Source organism: Anser brachyrhynchus (genome assembly GCF_964034855.1).
Source record: "Anser brachyrhynchus genome assembly, chromosome: 1".
In the NCBI taxonomy this organism is placed as follows: Eukaryota; Metazoa; Chordata; class Aves; order Anseriformes; family Anatidae; genus Anser; species Anser brachyrhynchus.
Window position 1 is genome coordinate 83,165,481 of NC_137694.1, and position 25,891 is coordinate 83,191,371.

Genomic DNA, 25,891 nt, shown 5'->3' on the forward strand with positions numbered 1-25,891 from the left:
TATTACTGAGACAAAAAATGTGTATTTTTTATACAGGCTTGTTGAGTTGGTATTAGAGACAGACCCTATGTGCCTGGAATTTATCAATTCGTTATCACTGTTTAATTTGTCTCCTCTGTTCCCCTCTCTGTCTCATTCAGCCATGATGCTAACCTTTCTGTTCATATTGCCTCTCTTTCTTTTCCTGTTCTTTATTCTCATCTAGAGTTGTCTTAGTATAACTTTTTCCTTGAAAACACAGCCCTCACCACTAAAACCTTTTAAGTCCTTTTGTCTGTATTATTGATTCGTTCAGTCCTTCATCATATTCAATGACTGCTACATTCATTTTAGTTATTCTTACTGACATCTCTCTTTTCTCCAGTTCAGCCCAAAGGCAAAAGCTAATCTCCCTGTTCTGTGCTAAGTGATGTCTTATCCTATATAAAATTATTTTTTTCTTTCCCATGATTTCCACGTTAGATTTATACCCTTCCTCTTTACCCTCAAGGCTCCATGTAGCTTTTCTGCTTTGGTATATTTCAGTTTTAATTTCCTTTTACTTCTCCTTTAAACTCTTGTGCTATGCCAGCTTCTCCTACTTTATGACCTGTTTGTATCTTCCTCCCACCTTTACTTCTGTGCTGTGCTCTTACTTTCTTCTTCACCCAGATCATATTCACTGCCAAACAATAGCCCTATGCTCCCCCAAGTCTCCAGAATTCAATTTTCTTCTATCTTTCTAATATTTACTGTAGTAGTATACCCGGCTTTGACAGCTAGCCAAGTATATTATTAACATTTTTAATTCAGAATGAAGTTAAACGTTTAACAAATACAGATCAGTCAAAAGTGATTGCTGGAAAATTTCTTGTCACCTAAATCCCTAGCCAGAACACACTATGCTATGAAAGGGCTGTTTCTAATTTAAACTGCAAGTTGCCCAAGGCAGGAAAAAATTGTCTCTGTAGGTTCATAAATTCATAACCACACTTACTTTTTATAGAGAGAAATTTTAAGGAAAAATCATCATATCTTTAGCTGAGAGAAAGGTGGCTCTCTTAAAATTCTATATGTAGTACTGATATGAGATAAATTGTCTTTGCAGAATCTGCTCTTCCCAAACCAGCCTCTCCAACCCAACAGCAGGTATTCAGTATCACCAACTGGAGACCTCACTATTACCAACATTCAACGGTCTGATGCGGGCTACTACATTTGTCAAGCACTGACGGTTGCTGGAAGCATTTTAGCAAAGGCTCAGCTGGAGGTCACTGATGGTGAGCTATAGAAATTCCTTTTGTTTTCTGTAAGACTGTATCTTAATGTAATCAAAATAAAGGCATGTGAGGTCACATAATTCATACAAATAAACAGACAAGTTTCTACAAAAAAACACTGTGAAAAGGGGTCTCTGCACAATTCTCTACAGTATCAAAAGGGCACTGAAGTCCAGTTTGCCTTTTACATGCTCTTAGTAGTACTTAATAGTCCAAACAAAGGACAAAACAGCTTAGAATAGGGTTGGTGAGAAACGAAACTGCTCAGTTCGGTAGAGCTAAGGTAGGAATGCAAAAAATGTTGTGAAGAGTGAATAGTTATGTGATTAAAGCAATGGACTGGGGTGCAGAAAAAGAAGTCTCAATTCCCATCTCAGTCCCAGCCTTCAGTATTACCGTAGGCAACTTGTTTGGGAGTGTATCCCTAGCTCAGTTTAAATCAACATAGTTGCCTTCAATTACTGTAGTACTGGTAGTTTAGAACAGCTACAGCACGTAGCCCTTTAGTCGCATGTAGCCCTTTAGTCCATGTGTGAAAAAGACACCAAGATATTTCCCTACTTCAAAGCTGTGTGCTAAGAATTTCTCAGTATGTTTAGGTGTGAAGAGAGCTGTATAAATCCGTAGGCAAAGAAGAGCTGGCAGGAAAGAAAAAGCACTACATGATCTGACTCGATGCTTTCCTTTTCAGAATTTTGGGCTTGAATGTTATCATGCCTTGAAGTTTACCGTACTCCCTATACAAATAGCAATCCTTTTCTTATATCAGGAATCCCATTGATACCCCTCTTCATCCTATTGTGAATAGAAGGGTGTTTTCATTCTTCAATGTTAGTAAAGACAACAAGAGAATTCCTCTTACACTAGGAGATTGTGGCATTCCCCTGCATCATTATTCCTTATCTTAACTGACTCATTAAATATCTCCTGACAGACTTTGATGAATTTTTGCCATTAAAACTGTTGTTATATGCAGAGGTCTACTTTTACAGTTCCCTCAGAGACCTGCCTGCACCATGAAAGTTTGAAAAGATGTCTAATTCTGAATAATCTGGCTTTTCACAAGAGCATATTCATCACAAGTGACAGGCAGAGAGGTTCAGGCACGTTACAGAGGTTTGAGCATTAATTTGATGCCTTTTCTTTGTTTTCCAAAAGCTGTTTATATTTTTTATGACAAGGGGAGGTAATTTCTGCCTTATCCTTGCATCTTTACAAGCATATTGCTTTTTGGTAAAGCAGTTTCTGGAGACTAAAGGCTAACCTTCGCTCTGCAATCTCTAAGTCTTTTCTGTCATGGTCTATGACAAAATGATGCATTTTCATTCAGTTCAAATTTAAATGTAGATTAAAAGGTCATTTAAAATTAATGGAAAGGCAGTATTTTTTAATATCTGTCCGTAGCACTGCCGGATTCAGTGCCACAACTGTGATTGGAATAAATAGAACACACAAACATTAGCTAAGAGGGCATTGAGCTGTTAATGGTTGCACCTGCTGATGCTGTACAGATTTACTGCAACAGGGGCCAAGAGGATAAAATCAGGTTCAAGGATATCAGTGATGAGAAATTCTTCCTCTTGACAGACAAGCCGTGTGGTCCATCTTTATCTATTTCTTGGGGAGGGGGGGGGTGGGAAACAATCCTGATTGACCTCACTGGAATTTTCATTAGTTTATTTAACAAGTCAACAGAAAGCTCATAAAGGTGTCCCTGCTAAAATGCAAACTCAATGACAATCAGTCTCAATTAAAGGTGGTGTGCATTCCACATTGCTGAGGAAAAGCATGAGCTGGTGGCTATGCTGCTGAAGGAATGCAAGGCCTGTGTTCTTCAAACACATCCCAGAACCTAATGTCAGCATGATCATTATGAAATAATAGAAGGTTACTTTACAGAAATACCATTTCATCCTCAAGTCAAAGGGCAGGTGAGTTCAGGAGAAACGTGCCAAAACAATGTTGTGGAACTGAAATTATGTAAATAAATGTCCCATTAGATCACAGACATTTTTTAATTGCTTTCAGTTAGGGAGTTAACCATCAATGTCTGACTAATCTGTTTTAGTTGATGCTGAGCAGAAGTTATGGAAGCTAATGATTTTTATCAGTAGGGAAATCTAATTTCATGGTTTTAAAAATATGATAAAAGATAAATGCTGTGCATTCTAGCTATATACTTAAGCATTAGTGTCCCAGTTTTTGGCTGGTGATTTCAGTTTTACTTCACAGCCCAGAATTTTTCTGTTTGGTTAATGATTTAATAATAGTGGCGAACCATCTTTTTCATTTTCAATACATTTTTGTTTGATCCAGGGTAATTTAGATCCAATTGAAGTTCCAATACAGAATGAAAACATATGTCATGTGCAGAAAAACAAGTGCTTAATTATACCATATATAGCAGTGTTTCAGTTGTTACATTTTTGCACTTACATGTCTTTACTGGAAATATTTTTAACTCAAGTGTTCACATGAGAAGAGATTACTAGCTGTGATGAAATGTGCTGAGTTGAGTGATAATTTTGCTGATTATGGACGGTGCTAAGAGCCCTCGGTGTATTTGAAATTCAAATCTTGTGTTTTCTTGAAAGGCTATCATATAATCCACTGTCTAATGCACATCTGGAAAAGCAAAATCATTTACAAAATTGAGACAATCTTAGCAGTCTTTTCAAACTCCAGAAGCAAATATGCAGCTCAGAGTCTTAAAGTGACAGATCATTCAAATAAAACAAATGCTTCTATCTAACCATGTCTGTATGCAAGATAAGAGTAATTTACATTTTTTAATTTACTCCATAGATTTATCCATCATACATAGAATATTTTGGAGAAGTTCTCAATTTCCCATAAGATAGTCAGTATTTATATTTATTACTAAAAAATTTGACCACTGCATACTCACCTGTAGGATCTGCCTACAGTTTACCCTGCAGTTGCTGTTTGGGATGAATATTGCACAGAGGAGCAAGCTTAACATCTCTCAATAGATTTCTATGACAACATAAAAATTAAATGTTTTAGGATACTCAATTAAAAGGATCATGTCTATGGGCATTTGAATAAAGCAAAAGGCTGAAGCTATAAGAAGAATTCAGAACAGATGTAGAAAAAGAAAAAAAGAGAGAAGGAGTTGGCAGCATACCTCAACAGCTCCCTCTCCAATGATTTGGAATAGACACTTAAGTCAGTTTTCCTGACCTCCTGTGCAAGTTCTTAATTATAGGTGTGTTGAATATTCTGGGGTATGTCTCTCAAATCCCCCTGGAAGAAAGCAGAAATGAGTGATTTAGTAACAGTCACAGTTCAGCTATCTGCAAATCTGGCCACCTTCATTCTTATCCCAGATCCAAATATATATTAAATATTTTATAGCAAGTGTGACGGTTCCAAACAGGAGAGATTCAGAACTGTGAAGCTCTTCTGCAAAAAAGACAGAGGAAGGAATGGTCTCTGCTTTTCCACCTCCCAGGAGAGCACACTACCCTATCATACTAGTGTTCATCATAAGAATTTTGTGAGTTGTGTCCCATTTTCCTTGTTAATTTGCCAGGAAAACTTCTCGAAATGTTGATTTTGGAAGTGCCATAGTAAAGTTAAGACTTCATTTTGTCATTTTTTTAATTTCCTGTTGTAATTTGACAAAATTCCACCCAAATTTAAACATGATTTTAGTTCATCCAAATTGCATCAGTATTGAACAAACTATTCATCTCTTCCTCTCTGATACTCTGCTGAAAATATAAGCTATATTTTGTCACAAATGGAATCTGATAATTTTTCAGTTGCCAGAATATATATATGGTTTCTGGAAGATAGTTTCAAAGTTTTTATTTTTTTGTTTGTTTGTTTGATCGATTGATTGATTTTCTTTTGTGAGGTTAATTTTGAAATTATCTTCTCTTTTTCTGTGCAAATATAATTTAGTCATATGAAGTATTCTGTGAAATATATATAGAATTTTCATGCTAGGAGAGAACAATGTGTAACAAAAAAATAATAATAATAAGTGGCGTAAAAGAAACTAACAAACACCTCTATCTTTCTGTGGACATTTTTATGTTATTGCATTATTCCTCAGAATGCTTATCATACTATGTTTTTAAACCTCTAACTGAGTTTTGTATCCTTACTATAGATGAGACCTATGTAGTAGGAATAAAAGCACATATACGCACATTTGAGAGAAGATTTACAAGTCCGAGTTGTGAAGACAATATAGTCGTTCACAGATCAGTGGAAACCCTAAGTGTTCATTTAACCTTTAGCCTTAGTGTCATGGAAACCTGTAGTGGTCTTTCACCCATAACACCCTTGAAAATGAAGATTCCTTCTGGCCAGGAGACTTTCAATTACATTATTGATCAAAGCTATTTAAAGGATTATGAGCTCCTCATTTGGGCTGTAAAAAGAACCTAATTACATGCCAAAGAACAATATCTGTAATGCATTAGATTTTAAAAATACCTACATTGTTATACATATGACAGGCAATTAGCTGCAGGAAATAACTACAATGGAATAGTTAGCAAACTAAGTAGTTTTTTTTTCCTTTTTTTTTTTTGATAGCTAGAAAACTGGGAGTTGCTGTTCTACATTGAATCTAAATGAAAATGCACACAACTGAATTTTCATTTAAATATACTACTAGCATAGCTGCAACATGAGTCTCAGCATAAGCTGAGATCAATTTTGTTTCACCAAGTGGCTGAACTATGTAGTCATAAAGAACCTTAATAAGATCAAAAATCTTACATCAAGGTGAAAATGTGTTACTTTTTTTTTAATATAGTAAATCGTGTCCTATCTCTGAATTTAGCTGGTGATATCTGAGAATTTCCAAAATAGCTTTCAAGTTCTTTCATTAATAAAAAATCTGTATTGGTGTTCTATTTTCAGTTTCAGTTTCAATAAATGTGATAAACTCACCCTCCAAGGTGTTACTAATGATTCTATCCTTTGAATATTTTGTTAACAAAATTAAAGTAGTTAGCTTTTTTTTTTTTGCAACAATTTCAGAAACAGTTATTTTAAGTATAAAGTGAACTGCCAACATATCCCTAATACTTTTGTTTATTAAATAGCATAATGAACGTGCTTTGGAACTGTTGAAGGTTCCAGAGGCTTGCATCTTAAACAGCTCAAATACAACAGAAACATATTGCTTCAGAATAGGCTATTTTCAGAGTCAGGTATTGTGTATGAAATATAATGACCCAGATTCTCAGATGGAATAAAAGATTAAAACTCAGTCGACATCAGTGGAAGCAGTCTAATTTTTATGCCGTCTAAGAAGCTAATCCTGTCTATTACAATATTTAATGTCATATGTAGAATTGTTAGGTTGTTCAAAGATTAAAAACAACAGTAGCGTGGCAGGCAAATACATAAAAATGAATTCTTGATTCTGTTATATTGATTTCATGAAGGAGTTATAGCCTTTTTTAATTCAAATATTCCTCATTCATTTTATATAAACGCATTATTTAGGAACAAAGAGTTATATTTTTCTGCCTAACAGATGGCTCTGAGAATAGGTTCAAAAGCAGAATTATTTATGAAAAATTGTTCTTTCAAGAAAAATGAGTATGAGCATTATACCTCATCTTCAAGATATCCCACTGGTCAGGGAATGAGGCTTACATGCAGCCATGCACTCGCTCACTGGTTACAGAATCCTTTATGAAGCATTTCAAGCATGCAAATGTAAGTTATTAGGGAAAAAAAATAGCAGAGTTCATTGCTTTACAATGTATGAGATGATTTGATAAGTAAGTTGTTAAATAGCTTGTTTGAACTTTTCTCTACTAGACAGTTTTTAGATTGCACTAAATATTTTGTAATCTTGTTTGATATTTTTGCTGAGGAATACTTGCAAATTGAGCAAGAATGGGGAATATGGTTTGTGCCCATGCTAGAATGGCTATGGTGCTTCACTTTGAACTTTAACAGATTTTCTCTTTTATGCCTTAAATCAGGTAAGCAATTAAGCAGATTTTGATGTGACATTTTTTAACACGTGCTTTTTTAAGACATTTAAGTGCTAAAGTGCTAACTTTAAGTCCTAAATTGGAAGAAATAAGAAATATAACTCAGTTCCTTTCTGAGTCAAGGTCTTAATTTTCATCTTCTCTCCATCAAATGAGTCTGATGATCTTTGCTAACAGAAGTTTATATATATATAGGCGTTATCTCGCAGTGGCAAAATAAAAGTCTCACAAAAATGCTTTTTAAATATACCAGTCAATCAGTAAGGTGTATCTTTAAGTTTTGAAAAAATAATGTTTGTAGCCATTTTGAGGCTAACATAAACCAGTCTGTTAAAATTGGTAGTGTCAAGCAATGGACTGACTGCAGTGCACTATTGTCAAAGTCATGAATGCTAATAAGTGCGTTGCTGTTTAGTCTTGACAGATAGACCTCCACCCATCATCCTCCAGGGGCCTGTCAATCAGACGCTGGCAGTGGATGGGACAGCTCTGCTGAAGTGCAAGGCTACTGGTGACCCGCTTCCCGTTATCAGCTGGTTGAAAGAAGGCTTCACCTTCCTGGGCAGAGACCCTCGAACATCCATACAGGATCAGGGGACACTTCAGATTAAAACTCTGCGGGTGAGTGGCGATAACAAAGCAACTACTACAAGTAATATGGAGCTGGTAGTGTGAGCCTCAAGCAGCTCTACTATCTTGCTGTCTGCTGTGTTCAAAATGAACTTAGTTGTCTCATCTGCTGTGAAACTATCACCAGGTCCAAATCCTGTTTCATTCTTTGACATTATGGTAGTGAAGGGAAAAAAGAGGGGCCAAACTAACATCTGATTCCACTATTAAAAATCCCTTAAAATAGAAGTGATGTTAAAAATCTTGTGTAAGTCGCAATAAAACATGAGTTGCAGGTGGATAGACATGTAAGAGCCCTGGTTATCTTTTCAGTCAGGTTTAAGATGAAGCCATTGGTCTGTTGACTCTGTTAAAACATAGAGCAGTTCATTTTCAACACCTGGCCATTATTTTCTAAGGAGTTATTGTACTAGCAAGGGATTCTGGATTTCATCAGGGGTTTGCCCGTGCTTTTTTTCCATCAGTGAGTCTTGGCAGTCTTGAGCTGGGCTGATTTATTCCAATGTTACGCTCGCTGCAGATGTTTCATAAGGCTGCGGATGAGAGCAGACAACTTATACTGTAACATACATGCAGTTATATTCAGAGGGATTTCTGTTCAAAATGAAAAGTCTATCATAATATTTGCATTTTAACACATAAGATATAATACGATATCTTAAAGGTACAAAGAAATTTTGCAATATTCCAGATAGTATAGTGCCAGACTTTGTTGGTAAATGCTCTATCACTAATCTTTGTGTTTTTATTATTTTTTTACCTTTAGATAAAAATGCATATTTGTTTTTGTGTATTTGAGCAAGTATGTGTATAGAAAAATAGTAAGGTAAATGTAATTATTTGTTAAGAATTTACAGACTATTTCAGCAGTCCTTTAATTTAATCAGCAGTAATCTCTGCACAAAGCTTTTTCATCCAAAAAAAAATAAATGTCAAGAAACATAGCTACTGGGGGCAAGATATAAACAGCAGTTTTGTTTTTTTGGTACCATCTCATCAGTGATTGTAGATGGATTGCTAATTTCTTTGGAACACAATGGCATTTATTAAAAAATTTATGCTACCTTTCCTTGAGTAAACAATTTATCCTTCCTTCCTGGGCTGAAGGCAGGTTTAGGCCATGAAGGTTAATGCATTTTTCCTGTATAGCTGGATTAAGGAGTGCACTTGAATACTCAAGATTCCCCAGTAGTATTAGAAAGCAGCAATTAAAGGTGGAAGTGTAGTGATTTCAAACAAACTTTGAGGCATCGATGATGGGCTGCTGTGGAACATCCATGAGGCAGAAGCTCCTGGGATACTTGTGTGCATGCAGCTATGCAAACATCAAAATAGGCTCTGAATTTTGCCAGCACATTCATCTTGCTGGTAGATGCACAAGGTCTGTAAATGAAGCAAAAAAAATGCTTGCAAGGGGATTGGAAAATAATATTAGTAGAGAGTGTGGTTTTGAAAGACATGAAGCTTTTATTGATCCTTAAGTGGCTAATTCACTAGTAACTGGTTTTCCTTAAAGGCTCAGAAGGACATTTCTTATAAACCCCTTGATTTCAGTAATGTTTACTCCTCAAGTCAGACTTACCAGCAAAAACTACACATCACCTTAAAAAAACAATTTTCTCTTGTAGGTTGAAATTTAATGTATTAATTCTGACGTGTTTAACTTTTCTCTCAGACCTACCCCAGCAGGAACTGACAACACTTCCTAAGCAAAATAATAATAAATAAATAAATGAATGAATGAATAAATAAAGTCCCACAAAATATGCCCAAGTATACTTATACACCCATGTTCAAAAGAAATGAGTATCACCCCCATGTCCTAGTCCTCAGCCTTCTTCTCCCTTTACAATTAATAATCATTATTGCAATCATAAAAGATATCAAGATATGGGTAAAGGTGAGCCACTACTATTTAAGCCTTTGAGACCATCCTCTTCTGCTGTGTAATTAATCTCTCTTTCTGTGTGTAAATCACATTATTCAGGAGTCTGCAGCAACCACAGTGACCCATGGGCCACAGACATAAAGATGAACATAGAGATTTTTCTGATGAGCCAGTCTTCCAGGTTGCCATGGAAGACAACTGAAAACACACAATATGTCACTCACTCAGTAGTACCCTTTTAGACAGGTCAACAGTGGAGGAAATCTTCCTTCTGCTTTGTAGAAGTGTACCCTGCCAGATGTAGCCATCTGCATAAGAAAACTGTTACTATACAGAATAGCAATGATTTTCCATTGACCTTCCCTGTTGTTTTTTTTTCTCCCTCATAACATAAAAAAGTATAAATAATTGAATTATCAATACACTATGTCTGTGTCTAATCCATCCACAGTCTGGAAGTTAGATAATTTACCATAACTTGCAGAGGCAGCATATCTCCGGCTTGCTTTATATGTCTAGTTTGCCTTCTGCAAGTTACTCTGTTGTGTATACCACATACTTCATTGGGTTTGCCATACACCATCTGTCATAGTGGTACACAAATGAAGTTAAGAACCACAGCATTGAGAAATATTCTCCATCATCACATAATGAAAAATTATAGATTTAATAAAAGCTTGGAAGAAGCAAGATAAAATACAGTGCTTCAGAATGCTGCAAGCCTCTCTCCTTTGGAAAAGCTCTCTTTACAAGAGTCTTATTTTGTTTGCAGTGCCTCTATATTTGGGGTCCATGAGCCATTGTCAGAGGGGTTAAATTATTCCTTGTTTTTCATGGCAAAAGCATCCCCTAAAATACAAGTTATGATCATGTAGATAATTAAATCGGCATTACCCAGTTGCTTCCTGCCCCTAAGAATGGTACACTGCAAACCCAGTCTATCGGAAGAAAATACCAACAGAATTCTAACTTGACAAAGTTAAAGATCAATTAAATTACATATCAACAAATAATCTGAAGAGCATCACTATTATTTGCCTTTACATTCTTTTCGAAGGGTTGGGTATAAGCACGTTTGTCGTAGTTCCAATCTGCATTTAGCAGACCACCCATTACAATTCCTTAAAATCCAATAAAGCTTCTTGGATGCTGTCCTACTTCCGTCAAGTCATCTGGTGGTGAATATAATTCTTCTTCTTTATCACTAGAGTCAGCATTCTCCCTTTTCTGCTTTTATCTCGAGATTACCATGCTTTATACATAGTGGTAGGACAGCTCTTCTGTATATTCTGTGCTTCGTAAAGTCACGGTCTTCCATCCGTCTCTGTTTTTTTCTCTAATTCTTGTCACAGAAATCTTTATTTTAAATCTTAGTAAGGAATAGCAAAATACTTGGCAAATTTTTCAGTAGAACAACGAGATTAATATTGACAATATAATTTAAAAGCTGTTCCCAAAATAAATTTGGAGTATATGAACTGACAAAGGAATCACAATAATTTTGTACAAATCCAGAGTCTCGTGCTACCATACTTTAGTTCTCTAAAATTAAGCCACCATTAAATGATTATTTGAAAATGTCTAGTGCCCTCTAGCCTGATGTAAAATGTTGGCTAAGTCATTCTTACCAAAAAACACTTAGAAAAAGAAAATTTGAGTAAACTCTGTTATCTGATTCCAAAAAGCTAAAACTGCCCTTAAATGTTCTTTATGTCTAGCTGTCTGATACTGGAACTTACACTTGCGTTGCTACAAGTTCAAGTGGGGAGACATCATGGAGTGCTGTGCTGGAGGTAACAGGTAAGACATGTCCAGGGGCCATTTTTCAGATGTCACAAAATGAAAGCATAGACTATGGTCAGAGCAATCTGAGTCAAATACTCTATTCTAGAAATTCTGGGTTTGAGATGGAGAAGGTTTTAAGTAGGAAGGCTGGCTTTCTTCACACGCCTTAGATTTCATTGTGATTATCTCTGAACACCCATTGACATTGCAATAATTTGTTTCCAGTGACACTGGTATGTTATAGTTCTTCTAAACAGGCGCATTAGTAAACTCTGGATTCACCCTGTGATTGGCTTGAGCAAGAAAACTAATGCCTACACAGAGTGCACCCTGTGAGCACCAGAATTGATCTGGATATAGGAACATTCACAGTCTTTCTAGTAGCTGACGTTTTGGTATTTTATGTAAATTTTAGCAAATATGTTTTGGTTGGTTGGTTGGTTGGTTGGTTGTTTTTTTTACTCTTTATATATATATATATATATATAAAACCTCTTGAGTTTTGTGGCTTTTCTGTCCTTTTAGTGTGTACCAGAAGTATGATAGTTCTTCATCCAAAAATATATCTGATAATGCAATTATTGACTTAGTTCTTTGCAAATTAAGAATATTGGTTATGCTGATTTTGCAGGTATTTGGCATGTTTTTCCTTCTAATCTTCTACTTTGATCAGATTTATACAATAGAGGATAAAAAGTAAATGTTTTGCATTTACCCCTTACAGAGTCGGGTGGAGCAACAGTCAGTAAAAATTATGATATAAACGACCTCCCTGGGCCACCATCCAAACCTCAGGTCACTGATGTTACTAAGAACAGTGTCACTCTGTCCTGGCAACCAGGGACCCCTGGAAGCCTACCAGCTAGTGCATATATCATTGAGGCTTTTAGGTATGTGAATTATTCTACTTTTAGTCTCTTTCCTTTATAATTTTGCTTAAACCCTAGCACCAGCTGTTCTGCTGGTATTGTGGTGTTCTTTTGGACTGTACATGTATTATCAAAAGTTTATTAAAAGACTTAACTCCTATGGCAGGCATTGATTCTTATTCTATAAGGTGTTTTTTGTTTTTGTTTTTTAATTTATCACATTTTTTTAAAGTGATTAAGTAGAGAACCATCTGTCTTTTTCCTCAGGTCAACAGACATGTAAAAAGACAATGTCCACTCGTTATTTTTTTACTATTCCCTTAGTCCTGATTTCAAGTGAGAGTCCACCATGGGAATGCTGCAGTTGAAACCACTTGGGCCAGTAGCGTTACCTCAACTGTCGGAGTGCAAATAAACTGAAAATGAGCAGACAATCTTTAAACCTCTCTGTGTACTTGAATTCCTGTTCTTGTTAAAGCAGCACATATTAAATAGTTAAAGCACTTTAAATTTCTATGCTTAACTGTTTTAGATGGAACAAAACTACGTTAGTAGTTGATAATTTATGATTTCATCCTGCAGCCTAAGGCTGAAGAGGATCCAGCTGCTCTGTTCCACACAGCAGCACTTAATGTGTGGTAGGAAGGAACTTCCAGGCCCCAATTCAGCTAGTTTGTTTAAGCATTGGCTGTACCTCTCATATGCATAACAAGAATATACTCTTAATGGGCACATTCTTACATGTTTTTCTGAATCAAGATCTTCAGCAAATAACAAATAGTATCATTTATCTTTTAATTAAAATTCAAGCAAGAATTTGTCAAAATAATATGATTGCATATTTTAAAAGTTACAGTGATAATGCTTCTGTGTATGTTAATATGCAAAGAGCATCATTACGGTACATGCAGATCACTGATTCTGTTTTAGAACTTTGTGCTATCCTTTTACATTACATGAATGAAACAATAGAAACAACATGAAACTAGCAGCTTCCCATTTTCTTTTTCCTTTAACATACTTAAAGATTTTTTTATCAATACTATACAAGAAAGCACAATAGAATCAAACTGTCTTTAAACTTTTGTAATATTTCACCCTAGATAAGCTTTAATGGCATCCCATAAATAACATTAACAGAAGCCAGGCATTTTTATTAAAAGCTGTTTTAACAATCATGTTTGAAATCTCTTCACACAGTGGATTATAATCTAATTATAATACTGTTCAATTGAAAATATAACAACAGAAAAAGTGTTCATATAATTTCCTTCATTTACAAGGATATTTTCAGAACATTTTTTGTTAACTTTAGGTATGAATTTAGTTCAAGGAGAATATTTCTCTTCTAATGGCAACTATTGACGTATTTTACTTCACAATATAGAAATTTATTCTTGTAATAGGTTTTTCTTTTCCAAGGTTTATGTTCGAGTGGTCTGTTTATCATTCTAATTTACTGCATTCCACACTTTCCTTTTGCAAACATCTGTTAGACAGATAGGAAAACCTTTTGCTTCTGTTGAAAGAAGTACCTTTGAAAGCTCTGTTATTTTTTTAACTTGCCTTGATGAGTTAACCGGAACTACAAAATCTTTTTATTTTTACCTTGCTCTTACTACTTTTTTTCTGTAGACTTGGTATAGGTTTACAAAGTAGTCCTTTTTTCACTTCCTTTTTTTTTTTTCTCTTGCATTACTCTATAATCTTCAACTGCTTTCTCATTGCAGTCAGTCTGTGAGCAATAGCTGGCAAACAGTGGCTAACCATGTGAAGACCACTCTCTACACCGTGAGAGGACTGCGCCCCAATACAATCTACCTGTTTATGGTGAGAGCTATCAATTCACAAGGTCTGAGTGATCCCAGCCCAATGTCAGATCCTGTCCGAACACAAGGTAATAGCAATTATTAAGGCTTATATGCTTGAGCTAAAATAGAAGGGAACTGAGAGTTGACCAATAGATTTGGAAATTTTGTGTTAGCACTCGGAATCAGGAATCCAGCTTAACCAATACAGTCCAATGATTACTGTATCAGTCTTGAGCTCAGGAGAGATAGGTTAACTCCTAAGTGCCTTGGTACATTTTTAGTTTTGTTGTGGTTTAACTGGGCAAGCAGCTAATCTCCACACATAGTTTCACTCACTCTCCTCACCCCAGAGTGGGATAGGGAAGAGAATTTTTTTTGGGGGGAAAAAAAAAGTAAAAACACTTAGGTTGAGATAAAGACATAATAGCATAATAGGACAGAAATAATAGGACAAATGTGCATAATAGGACAGAAGAGGAAGGCGTAATAATAATGAAAGGATACACAGAACAAGTGATGCAAAATGCAATTGCTCACTGCCCACTGACTGATGCCCAGCCAGTCACTGAGCAGTGACCTCCCCAACCTACCTGGCCAATTCTATTTATTGTACAGCATGGTGCCATATGGTATGGGATGTCCTTTTGGCCGGTTTGGGTCAGATGTCTTGGTTCTGTCCTCTCCCAACTTTTTGTGCACCCCCAGCCTTCTTGCTATCAAGATAGCAAGAGAAGCTGAAAAGTCCTTGAGTTGGTGTAAGCACTGCTCTGCAACAACTAAACCACCAGCGTGTTATCAGCATTATTCTCATCCTAAAATCAAAACACAGCACCATGCCAGTTACTAGGAAGAAAATTAATTCTGTCCCAGCTGAAACCAGAACAAGTTTGTAGGTCACAGAGAGCTGGTGTGCTCCTTGATGCACCGTTTCCATTAAAAGCCAAGTGAACTAGGCATCCCTCCCTTTTCTGATGTGCTATGAATAACATGTTCTCTTCTGTTATATCCTCTGTCTTTAGTTCTTCTCCGTCATCAAGTAGAGATATACTATCATAACAAGTGCTTAAAACAGACAGGCAGACATCATGTTTAACATTAGTTTTAATCACAAGAATTGCACAAAATATCTATAGTGTATCGATTAATCTGGTCCAACATTTGTGCAGCTGATTCATGTAAATTAAGGGATCTGCATGATAAAAATACTTTAAAGTTATTCAGAGAAAAGTATAGATCTTCCGTTTATAAATCTACATTTCTGAATTCTTTAAATTCATAATTCACTGTGTAATAAACCAAAAGAGAAGGCTGAAGGGAAATCCCTTATTTGTTGGGTGATGATATAATTGATAGCTGTGATCCTCCATTGCATGTGTGCAGAGGGTTTGATGACTATAAATTCTGTTCACATTACAGCCAGCTCTAACCAAGTGTAACTGCCATGAACAAATTTCTCTTCACAGCATGGGTTTTTTTGGCTTCAACAACATATTGCTTGAATACTTCATTCAAGAGTGTAGTTCTGCATTAAGCAGGTTAGAGTACAGGAATTAATCATTTTTTGAAATCATAATTTTTTCAAGTCCAAAGTAATAGCTCCTCTCACAGTTAATTTACAATGAGATGATCTTTCCCTGTTTATGGAAGTTAGAAAAGTGTGTGTGGAGAGCCTGTGAATCCTGTGTCAGCCTCCAGCATGTGTAATTGGAATTGTGTCCTTTGTTGGTCCTAGGTGGAAAAAAATAAACGAGTAGGGTGGTATTTCTTTATCACATAGCCAACACATCCAGCCTCTCTCATCTAGTCTATTCCTGAATAAATCTGTCCTTATTAGTTACATCCTTTAAATAATAATAATTGCTGTAAAAGGAAAAGAGAGCTGCTTTCTGAGAAGCTGAAGGAGTGAGTTGGGAGGGATTCTATGGCATGACTATCCATGGAGTATCACAAGTTTTCTTCTTTCTTACTCTCCCGTTATGATGAGGTGACTCACACTTTTCATTGCACCAGCCTTTAGTCTGCATAACTTATCACCTAGTTAAAAAAACAACTTTGTTTGGCATTTGAGTGTCAAGTGTAGACTTTTATCTGACATACTGACAAGCAATTTAATTTCAGTAAAAACATGTCTTTTAATTATCTACAGCATGTGTTGCAGCTTCCATTTCCAGAACCTGTTTAGCAGTCAAGCACACTGAACCATGTACAGGATTTATAGCTTCTTTGGTAACCTCCAGTTTAATAGAATTAAATCATAAAATCAATTGAAAATTAACATAATGATTTGATGTGATTTCTAATTATGCCTGAATTCAATTCAGGCTGACAGAGGAAGCTGACACACAGTAGAAAGCCTGTTCACAGTGGCCATTGAGGAAGAAAAAAAAAAACAAACATAACAATTCTATATAATATTAATTTTCAACAGATGCCTGTGGCAGCTTTAATATAAGCATTTGATTTTCTGGTATTATGCATAGCAAATACAACTAATAGGAGTTTATGGATATTTTTACTAGTGGACTACAAGTAGACCATCAGTCACTTTCAAAAGGCTTACTTTAAATTACTTGTATCATGTAAGGATAGAGAAGTCAGTAATTACTCTGAGAAAATATTTGAATTATTTTGTTTGTTTTTTCTTCATATGTATGTGAGGTTGATCCAAAAAGAGGCAAAGTGATTTTGGCTAATGAATCTCATGAGAAAACTAAGCAGAATTCACAGATGCCTAAGCAGGCCTAGCCATGATCAGGTCTTTTTGAATATGAACTGTGCACGTGTTTCAAATCTGCCTTTTCTGGAAAAATTACAGACAATTTGAAGCATAAATAATCAGTATACCTATATCTAACAGGCATGTCTATCTACAAATAGAAAATTGACATAGTTACTAAGGTCATCTGTAACTGTTGACCAAGAACATAATTTTAAGATCTTTGAAGGATCCATTAAATGTATCTGAAACTTCACTAGCTTCTAGAAAGCACCTTCATTTCTGTCTAAGGAAGAGGCAAGGCACATGTTACGGTATTGTATTGTAAGTGATAGCTGTAGCTCAACATTCTTCTTTTGGTGCAATACAACGGAAAATGGTGATTTCTAGGAACTATCAATAAAAAGACATGCTGAATAAATTCACATTGCACATCTCCTCCTCCCCTTTCTGACACATACTTTATATTTGCTGCTCCTATTTAGGAAAGGTAGTACAGCTTCCTTCATATTATCACAATGCACTAACTTAAATGCGGTCTTTAAAAACTAGGCACGGGGGCCAAATGTGGTGCTTGGAGATGGAATCATGGTTTTCCCTGGCCCTGTACTAAGTGATCAAATTCCTTCTTGTTTTGACTAGAAGAAGAAGTAATTTTCCTCCCACTTTGAAGGAGTCTTTGGCATAATCTTGAAAAGATTTATTTTTTTTTATGCCTTTTATAAGATCAATATCAGTTTGGCTTTTTAATTATTTTACTCATATTTGCACTAAATTTCATTATCTATTATTTGTAAAGGGAAAATTCATTTTGCAGAAGAAAATACTATTTTTAGTATTTGCTTTCTTGTGTGCAGAGTATACGGAGAGGGGAAGTTTAGTGAAACTTTGGAAACATATAATGACTTAATGTCATGTATGCTCTAAGGAAAAAAAAACAAACTGTTAATTTTCTTCAATTACACTAACCAGTTTGGTTGCAGACATCTGTGCAACATTACTGTTATCTGAACATTTTAGAAGTAGTGAATATTGCATCTCTCTCATCACTTAGCAAATCCGAGAAAACTGCCATCAAGTCATTTAAGTGTCTTTTTATTTCATGATTACCTAAGCGGCTACTTGATATGTAGCATTTACTTGATACGTTTTGGAGTCCGTGTTTAAACCTTAGCATTGTATTGTTTTAAAGATACATACTATATGAGGGTGTTTAAGACAGGTCATTAAGCTATTCAGTCATTCTAATAAATGCCATATATGTTCTCTCATTAAAATAACACTTTCATGTGTGTTCTTGGCCTGGCAGATATCAGCCCACCAGCACAAGGTGTGGATCACAGGCAAGTTCAGAAAGAACTGGGAGATGTCATTGTACGACTACATAACCCTGTTGTGCTGACACCCACAACAATTCAAGTCACCTGGACAGTAAGGCTTCTTTTATAACTACCTTACGTTACTTTAATTTTGCCTATTTGTCCTTACAGTGCTTTTTTTTTTTTTTTTTCCCACTACCCTGAAAAACTCATCTTTACTCTAGCGTGAGTGCTCTGCTAGACTAACATCATACAGGCATAGATGTGTTAACGATATGGTCTTTTTGTTTTCTCCTTCAGGTCAGGGACATTGAAAGCCTTTAGTGTTCATCTTAAAGGGAGCTAGGTTTCTGGCTAGAAAAATACTATAAAAAATGGATATGCTTATGTTGTGGTTTAACCCGGCTGGCAGCTAAACCCCACACAGCCGTTTGCTCACCCTCCCCCCTCCCTCTCTGGGATGGGGGAGAGAAACGGGAAAGTGAAGCCGGTGAGTTGAGATAAAGACAGTTTATTAAGACAGGAATATAATAATAACAATAATAATAATAGTGATAATGATAATAGTATTAATAATAATAATGTGTAAGAAACAAGTGATGCACAATGCAATTGCTCACCACCCGCTGACCGATGCCCAGCCTATCCCCGAGCAGCCGCCCCCCACCCTGGCCAGCCACCCCTATATATTGTTTAGCATGACGTCAGATGGTATGGAATACCCCTTTGGCCAGTTTGGGTCAGCTGTCCTGGGTCTGTCCCCTCCCAGCTCCTGCTGCACCCCTAGCCTGCTCGCTGGCAGGACAGAGCGAGAAGCTGAAAAGTCCTTGGCCTGGTGTAAACACTGCTCTGCAACAATTAAAACATCAGCATGTCATCAGCGCTCTTCTCATCCTAATCCAAAACATAGCACCCTACCAGCTACTAGGAGGAAAATTAACTCTGTCCTAACTGGAACCAGGGCAGCTTAACACCATAATCTAAAGGGTAATTGATCTGTGTATTCATTACTGTGCATATCAAAAATAAAGTTATATGTCAACATTAAATTGTTGCATAAAAAGCACTCTCCACTTCAAAGCATAGAACCTCTGACAACATCCTATTATTTGGTAACCCTAAAATGCAAAAACAGCTTCCTACAGGGCATTTGTAGAAAAGTCAGCAGCATGTAATGCTGATGCCTGATCCACTGGTACTGTCTGGTATTCTAGCATATGCCTTGCCACAAGTCAGTGGATATTCTTTCATTATAGAAGACCAGAATCTTTTTGGCAGTACTTAACGTTTCTATTTGAGGGGCTAAACTACTGGGTAGAACTTCTAAGAAGTTAAGATATAGTATTTGGCTTTCAAAATGCTATGTTTCTCTTCCAGAGGCTTGAAGGAAATGATTTGTTACCATAGAAGGAGGTTGTGCCTAGGGCATCCCACACCACAAATGCTCTTGGGACATCTGCCCCAGAGGAAGTAGAGTCATGGGTGGAAGAGAGAGATAAATAGTATTGCACTGCGCATCACTGAAACAATTGTATTAGGTAGAATGAATTCTGCAAGAGATATTCATGGTACTCAGAGCTTTTCTTCTGCATGTAATATTGCTTAGGGGTTAATGTGTACAGGGGATTATACAATAGGAAATAAGTGTGGCAATAGATTGCGTATTATAGGGATTACTGTTGTTTTTGCACAACTCAGTCATATTTATCTGGGCTTATGCACCATCCTTGTTCTGACAGATTTCAATGGTAAGGGGGCCAGATTAGAATAAATAAATAAATTTTGTCTTCCTTAGAAGATTATTTAGAAAATCTGTAGACTGCCTCTTGTCATTGATGATGTCAACACTCAGCTTGCCTTTCTAAAATGTTGTCTGTTTCAGCTAAATAACTCCAGACCAGACCGACTTTCATGTTCAGGTGCCTTTGTAGCAAACCTTTTTTGCCCAAGCAAATGGGTCAGTAGTTAAGAAACTTTGAACATTAGCAGCCAGTAAATGTAAACCTGGATCGCATCTGTGTGGTGCTCTTTCAAGTACTTTCTTGGGTGTTAGAGCTGTCAGAAACAAAGTTTCATAGGCTTGCCACTGTTTATAAACAGAATTCAGTTTTATGCACTGTAACCTCTTTCGTTATATTATAATGAATGCTGTGAAAAGTCTCTTGATGCCCCTACCGAACTACTAATGAGTAAAGAAAACACAGTAAGTTAAAGGTAAATCGTTATGAATGTTATGGGTATCAGCTTATTGGAAAGATTCCTTAAAGCAGTGACCCTGTGCCACCTGCCAAGTGTACAGGTCTCTGTAGAGATGTTTAGAAAGTGAAGGGAAGAAAAACACCAAAAAAAAAAAAATCTCTGGAACAGCTAATTAGAAACTTTCCAGCAACCAGAACAAAACCAGCTAATTAACCATAAGAAAACAGCCACTCTGTCCAAAGAATAAGGTCCACACTATTAATATAAAATTATTAGATAGTGTAGCTAACATACAGAAGGACAGAAGTACCATGAGAGTCATAAGACTCTTTTTGCTGACCTTCTGCAATTCAGAGAGTGAATGCCGAGGAACTTCCTTTATTACTGAGTTTCTGCTGTCCTGACTCCCAGCAAATTAACGCCAATTTCTCTCTTCTTTCTGAGATTTTTTTTTTTTGGTGTTACTTTTTTTTATTTATTATTTGAGTTTAAAATTTCAGAAATAGTTCTCTGCTTCTGTGTTGCAGTTTTAAAATATTTTGAAATAAAATGCATATACATATGCACACATTTTGTCTATTTTAAAAGAAGGTCAGGTTTACAAAGTCAGTGTTAAAAAGGAGTGTCAGAAGTTAGATTGTCACTGTTGCATAAATTTACCTCTCATGTGCATAAGTATTAAAGTACAGCTGTAATTATCTGGTCACATACAGTATCTATTCTTCATGGAGCTATTCAACATTTCTTTTTATCTTCTTTATTCAATATGTGCTGCCAGGTCTTATTAAATTCATACCACTGAAAACTGGCATTGAATAAAAAATTATTAGTTTGTCTCACATGCTTATCTGTCATGCTTTCAACTGCAATATATGGGTGTTTCATATATAATACCGAATTTATCATCACAATGATAAAAATGTGTCATTATCCTAACCTTACACATAGAAAGGTGAGGTGCAGAGATATTTACTGCATGTCAGATATGCCCACTGTTACCAAAGGCCTAATTTTAAATCTTTGGCCTGATTTATTTTTATTTCTATCAAATACTTTTTGCATTGCCCCAGCATATTGTGTACTCAAAGCACTTTTTTAGCTAACCTCAACACTCTGCACTCAGCGCTGCTCTGCTCAGTTTTCTCACACTGGGCATTAAACTGAGAATTTAATTAGTCACCAAATGTGAGAAATTTCCTAGCATTATGGAGGAGCCCTGTGGCGTAATCAAGAATAAAATCCAGTTCTTCAATGTCACAAAATAATTGTTGCTTTGAAATCCCAATGCCTTCCAGGAATTTTGAGGCTACCAGGCAGAAGGATAATGTATGTGCCTTTGTCTTTCAATTTGACATTGATTTTAAATGAATGTGCTTTGCTGGAAATTTTAGTCAGGTTCTTTGGATAGTCTTCCAGTGTATCATCACCCTTCGTCTTGTTTCTGTATGGAGATCCATGCTAGTGCTGTCTGAATTTCCAGAGATTACTGTGTGGTGGTTTAACCCCAGTAGGTATCACAGCTCCACCATGCTGCTATCTCACCTCCTCTCATCATCAGAAGAGAAGGAGAAAATATGAAGGAAAAAAAAAGCTCATGGGTTGAGATAAGGCAAGAGATCCTTTTGGAGCCAGCTGGAGCTGTCTCTTACCTGACATGGAGCAGCTCCTGGATTGTGCTCACAGAGGCCACCCCTGCAGACCCCGGCTACCAAAACCTTGCCATGTAAACCCAATACAGTCAATCCATACTAGTGAGTTCAACACAGTATGCCAGGTGTTATGCCTGGATGGAGAATTGCCATGGCTATTGGAGCACAGTGGGAGCACAGTTTTTCTTGGGATATATTGGAGGAGAAACCTACATACCTAAGAGCATATTGCAAAGTGTCTTTAGGGTGCAGACTAGCAGGTTTGCCTGAAAGCTGCCTATATTTGCAGCATAAGTTGCATTATGATTTCTTTTTTTTGCCATTTTTTAGCAATCAAATAGCCTAACAGAGTGATCTAATAGTCACTGAACAGGTTTCATGTTCAGTTGTGATATGTGCAGGTTTGAACTTGCAGGGGAAAAGAGTTCCGACCTCTGCAGGAATGAGCTGTCATCAGTTTTATAGATACATCCCACACTCTGTATTCATCAAAAGAGAGGGATAGGGATCAATTATTCCTGTAAGTTGCCTTAGAGCATTGGGTCAGCAGAACCTACCTAGTAACTGCTCCCTTCTACCTTTTAAAGGAGCATTTGCATTTTCTGCCATCTGTCTTCTGAGGTAGAAAATGTATTTTTAAATCAGCGACTATTGCAGCTCTTTTGAGGAGATGTCACCAGGGCTTGTGCAAATCCTAGATTTGGATAAGTTTAGAAAGATTAGAAGTAGTCTGCGATCCCAGTACTCAGCAGAAAAAAAGTTACAAAAAATAAAAAGAAATAAAAAAATAAATAAAGGAGAGAAAGAAGAATAAATAGACATTATTACATTCTTTCATCAAATCACAGTGCGTGTTTCTGCAACTCTACCTATGTGGTGTGAATGTGTACCAAACCTACAGAATTAACTGATGCTTAGCACAACTGAATACAGTTCTTTAACGCTGAGCATGCTTTTAGTGGTCTGCTGTTGGACTGACATGTAACTACCACATAACTGAGGAAATGGTGAAGTCACGAGCTTTTATATTATGGATAAGATTGTGTGTATGTGTAGATAAACATATATGTATATGTACACTTATGTAAGCATACACATGCGAACATGTATGTATATGTGTGTATGTACAGATACACGCACACTTTTATAAATTTGTGTGCATATCTGTATGTGTATGTGAAATACAACTGTATATACCTCCAACTAAATATATATACCTCACATGTATCTCTGGTTAATCTGTGTAATTATCCAAAAATAAGTTTTTACTAATCAGAAAACTCCAAACAAAAAGAAAAATCCACCTTACTCAGGAAGTGAGGTGCCTCTCTGAGTGGCTTCTCAACAATCTTACCATAGGAGAAATGCTGCTTTTTTAGATTAACTTTAGGTAGGTATGAAAGACAGCTTAGTATCCTCTCCTGATACTGAATACGACTGGATATTTATAGAAAACATTAAAAATGCATTGTATTTTCTTTCTGAAGTACCCTCCCAGACCCCGAACAACTGAATTACTGTCAATAATCTGAAATCCTGACAGATCCTTCAGCTCTGTTGCAATCAAACTTGTAATTGAAAGCGCTGTGAAACTTGTGTGGGCCCCAAATCAACCTAGTTTATAGCAAGCCTGTAATTGACAGCCTTGTTGTACTCCTGCATTCTGTTTTCATATTGCTTGTATTGTTTAGCCTTTCTGGTAAGAATCTTAAAAGCCTAGGGGAAAGAGAGATGTATGAATAGTTTGAATATTACTTATGTGTAAGTAGATATGAAAGTGTGATGGACTCAAAATTAGTACAGTGTACAATAGGTGTACCAGAGTCAGTGTCAAGTAGCCCCAAATCCAGAATACCAGACACTGGTAGTTGTTTCTCCACAGAAAGCTTTATGGAGCTTCAGGCCAGGGGTACAGTTTTTTGCAAGTTAGGGTGTGTGGTTTTGTTTGTACCACATCATATAAAACAGTTTCCATACCATTTTTTTTGTTGCAACACAGTTACTGTTCAGCGTAATTCTAAATTTTCAGATCTTCTCTGCAAGACAGCAGTCAGTAGAGCTTAAAAGTGCAGCAAACACAAAATGGAAAGTTCTAAAAAAAGTTATGCTGTCTGTCAGCATAACTTCTAACACAGAAGTTGGGCAGGAATCAAACTTAGTGTTTGATTATTAAACATTGTAGCCTTATATTGTGATGTAGGTTGAGAACCTGTACTCCAAAGTATATGAAATTGATATTCTTACTGAATTTTCTAGTAAACATGAGGTTCATAAAGTCTTTATGTCTGTAAAACATTTAATTAATGAAAGTCAAACATGGATAAAAACAATTTACTCTGATTTACAGACTCCCTTCATCTGGAAACAGCTGCTTAATGTTCTTCCTAAAAACACAGCTTGATTCTTTCGGTATTAACAAGCTATTATTGTGAGTTATATCCCTCTTTCAGTGCATAAATTCACTTAAAGTGAATGTAGAGAAGTTTATAAAATGCAAGCTTAATGTTGTAACATATGTTGCAAGGTTTTTAACAGTGACAGTTTTGATGAAAGACATTTCTGCTTTGCTCTCATAAATAAAGCTTTCTTCTTGCTTGCCCTGCTTTTTAAATTCTTAAGAATCTGGGTCCCCTCTGAATGACTCAATAAACTATAACAAGATTATAGGAAAAGCGTAATAGACCCTGCTTTGTGTTTTCAGCCTTAAATTCATTTATTCTTAAGAGAAGTCAAACAAATGTATCTTTAATTCTGAAATGCCCTTGAACTAGCAAACTGTCAAGAACAGAAATGGAATCTTACTTGTTGAGTCTTAGCTATAACACAGAAACTTACCAAACAGCTAGCCATATAGCCTCGATATTTGCGTTGTGTTTTCTTTGGCTGTTTATTTGTCAGCTACAGAAGCAGATAGGTTTGGTTTGGTTTTATCCATCATATTGTTTTGACCATTTTTTCAGACAAAAATTCATGCAAACATCATCATAACTCAAGTCGTTTCAAGTCTTTTTTTTTTTAAGAGAAAAAATGCATACAACCCCTCCCAGATAAAACATACTTTAAGTTTTTCCTTCAAATAAAAGTCCTATTTTATAGCTATGATAACTTAGAATTTTTAAACTTCTGTGTGTGATCCCAAGCTTGAATTGTGTTCGCCTAGCAACAATTAGGACATAAAACAAAAACAACATTCCTCCTCCTTCTGATGGACTGAGTACATCACAACCTCAGGATGCAAAGAGAGTGGTTAGACAGTGAGCACAAGGAACAGCACGTGTCCTTGGATGTTGTTTTCTCTGCATCTGTCTTATGTTTATTTTACTTTCCTGAGTATCTCATGAAAAGATGAGCTGTAAGCCAAGTAATGGACAAACTGAAAGCATATAGGGCATCTTCAAAGACTTGTCCTTTTCTGAAAAGAATTTGTTTTTCTTTTCTTCTCATATTTTAGCACATCAGTAGCCAAGATGTCCTTAATAGGTTTACATGCAGTAAGCATTATGCCAAAGTTTTCTTTTTATGATTTGTTGCATAAGTGAGAGCTTGTTTTATGATTTTAGATGGTATTTGTCATGGTATGTTTAAAAGAAGATAGTAAAAAAGAAAGAACTGTTCTACAACAAGTAATGTGAGAAAAATGTTCCTTTAGAGATGATTAATAATGAGTGACTTACAAGAAGGCAGTTCAATTTTTAAATTCAGCAGTGCAAACAATTGTTATTTTTTTTGTTTTTCATGACAACAGAAGTATTCTAGGCAAATGTGTTTGTTGT

The 25,891-nt window shown here is 36.1% G+C and overlaps 1 protein-coding gene across 35 annotated transcripts in view; it reads left to right on the top strand.

Moving 5' to 3' along the window:
- The window catches only part of ROBO2 (roundabout guidance receptor 2), a 931,286-nt gene that overhangs the window by 823,235 nt on the left and 82,160 nt on the right, over nt 1-25,891 (top strand). For all 35 annotated transcript variants that reach the window (XM_080591484.1, XM_080591503.1, XM_080591502.1 and 32 more), the window contains 6 exons: nt 1,088-1,259; nt 7,668-7,873; nt 11,489-11,570; nt 12,280-12,445; nt 14,155-14,321; nt 18,261-18,382. In XM_080591484.1, coding sequence (XP_080447610.1) covers nt 1,088-1,259; nt 7,668-7,873; nt 11,489-11,570; nt 12,280-12,445; nt 14,155-14,321; nt 18,261-18,382 — 915 coding nt within the window. The remainder of the gene's footprint in view (nt 1-1,087; nt 1,260-7,667; nt 7,874-11,488; nt 11,571-12,279; nt 12,446-14,154; nt 14,322-18,260; nt 18,383-25,891) is intronic.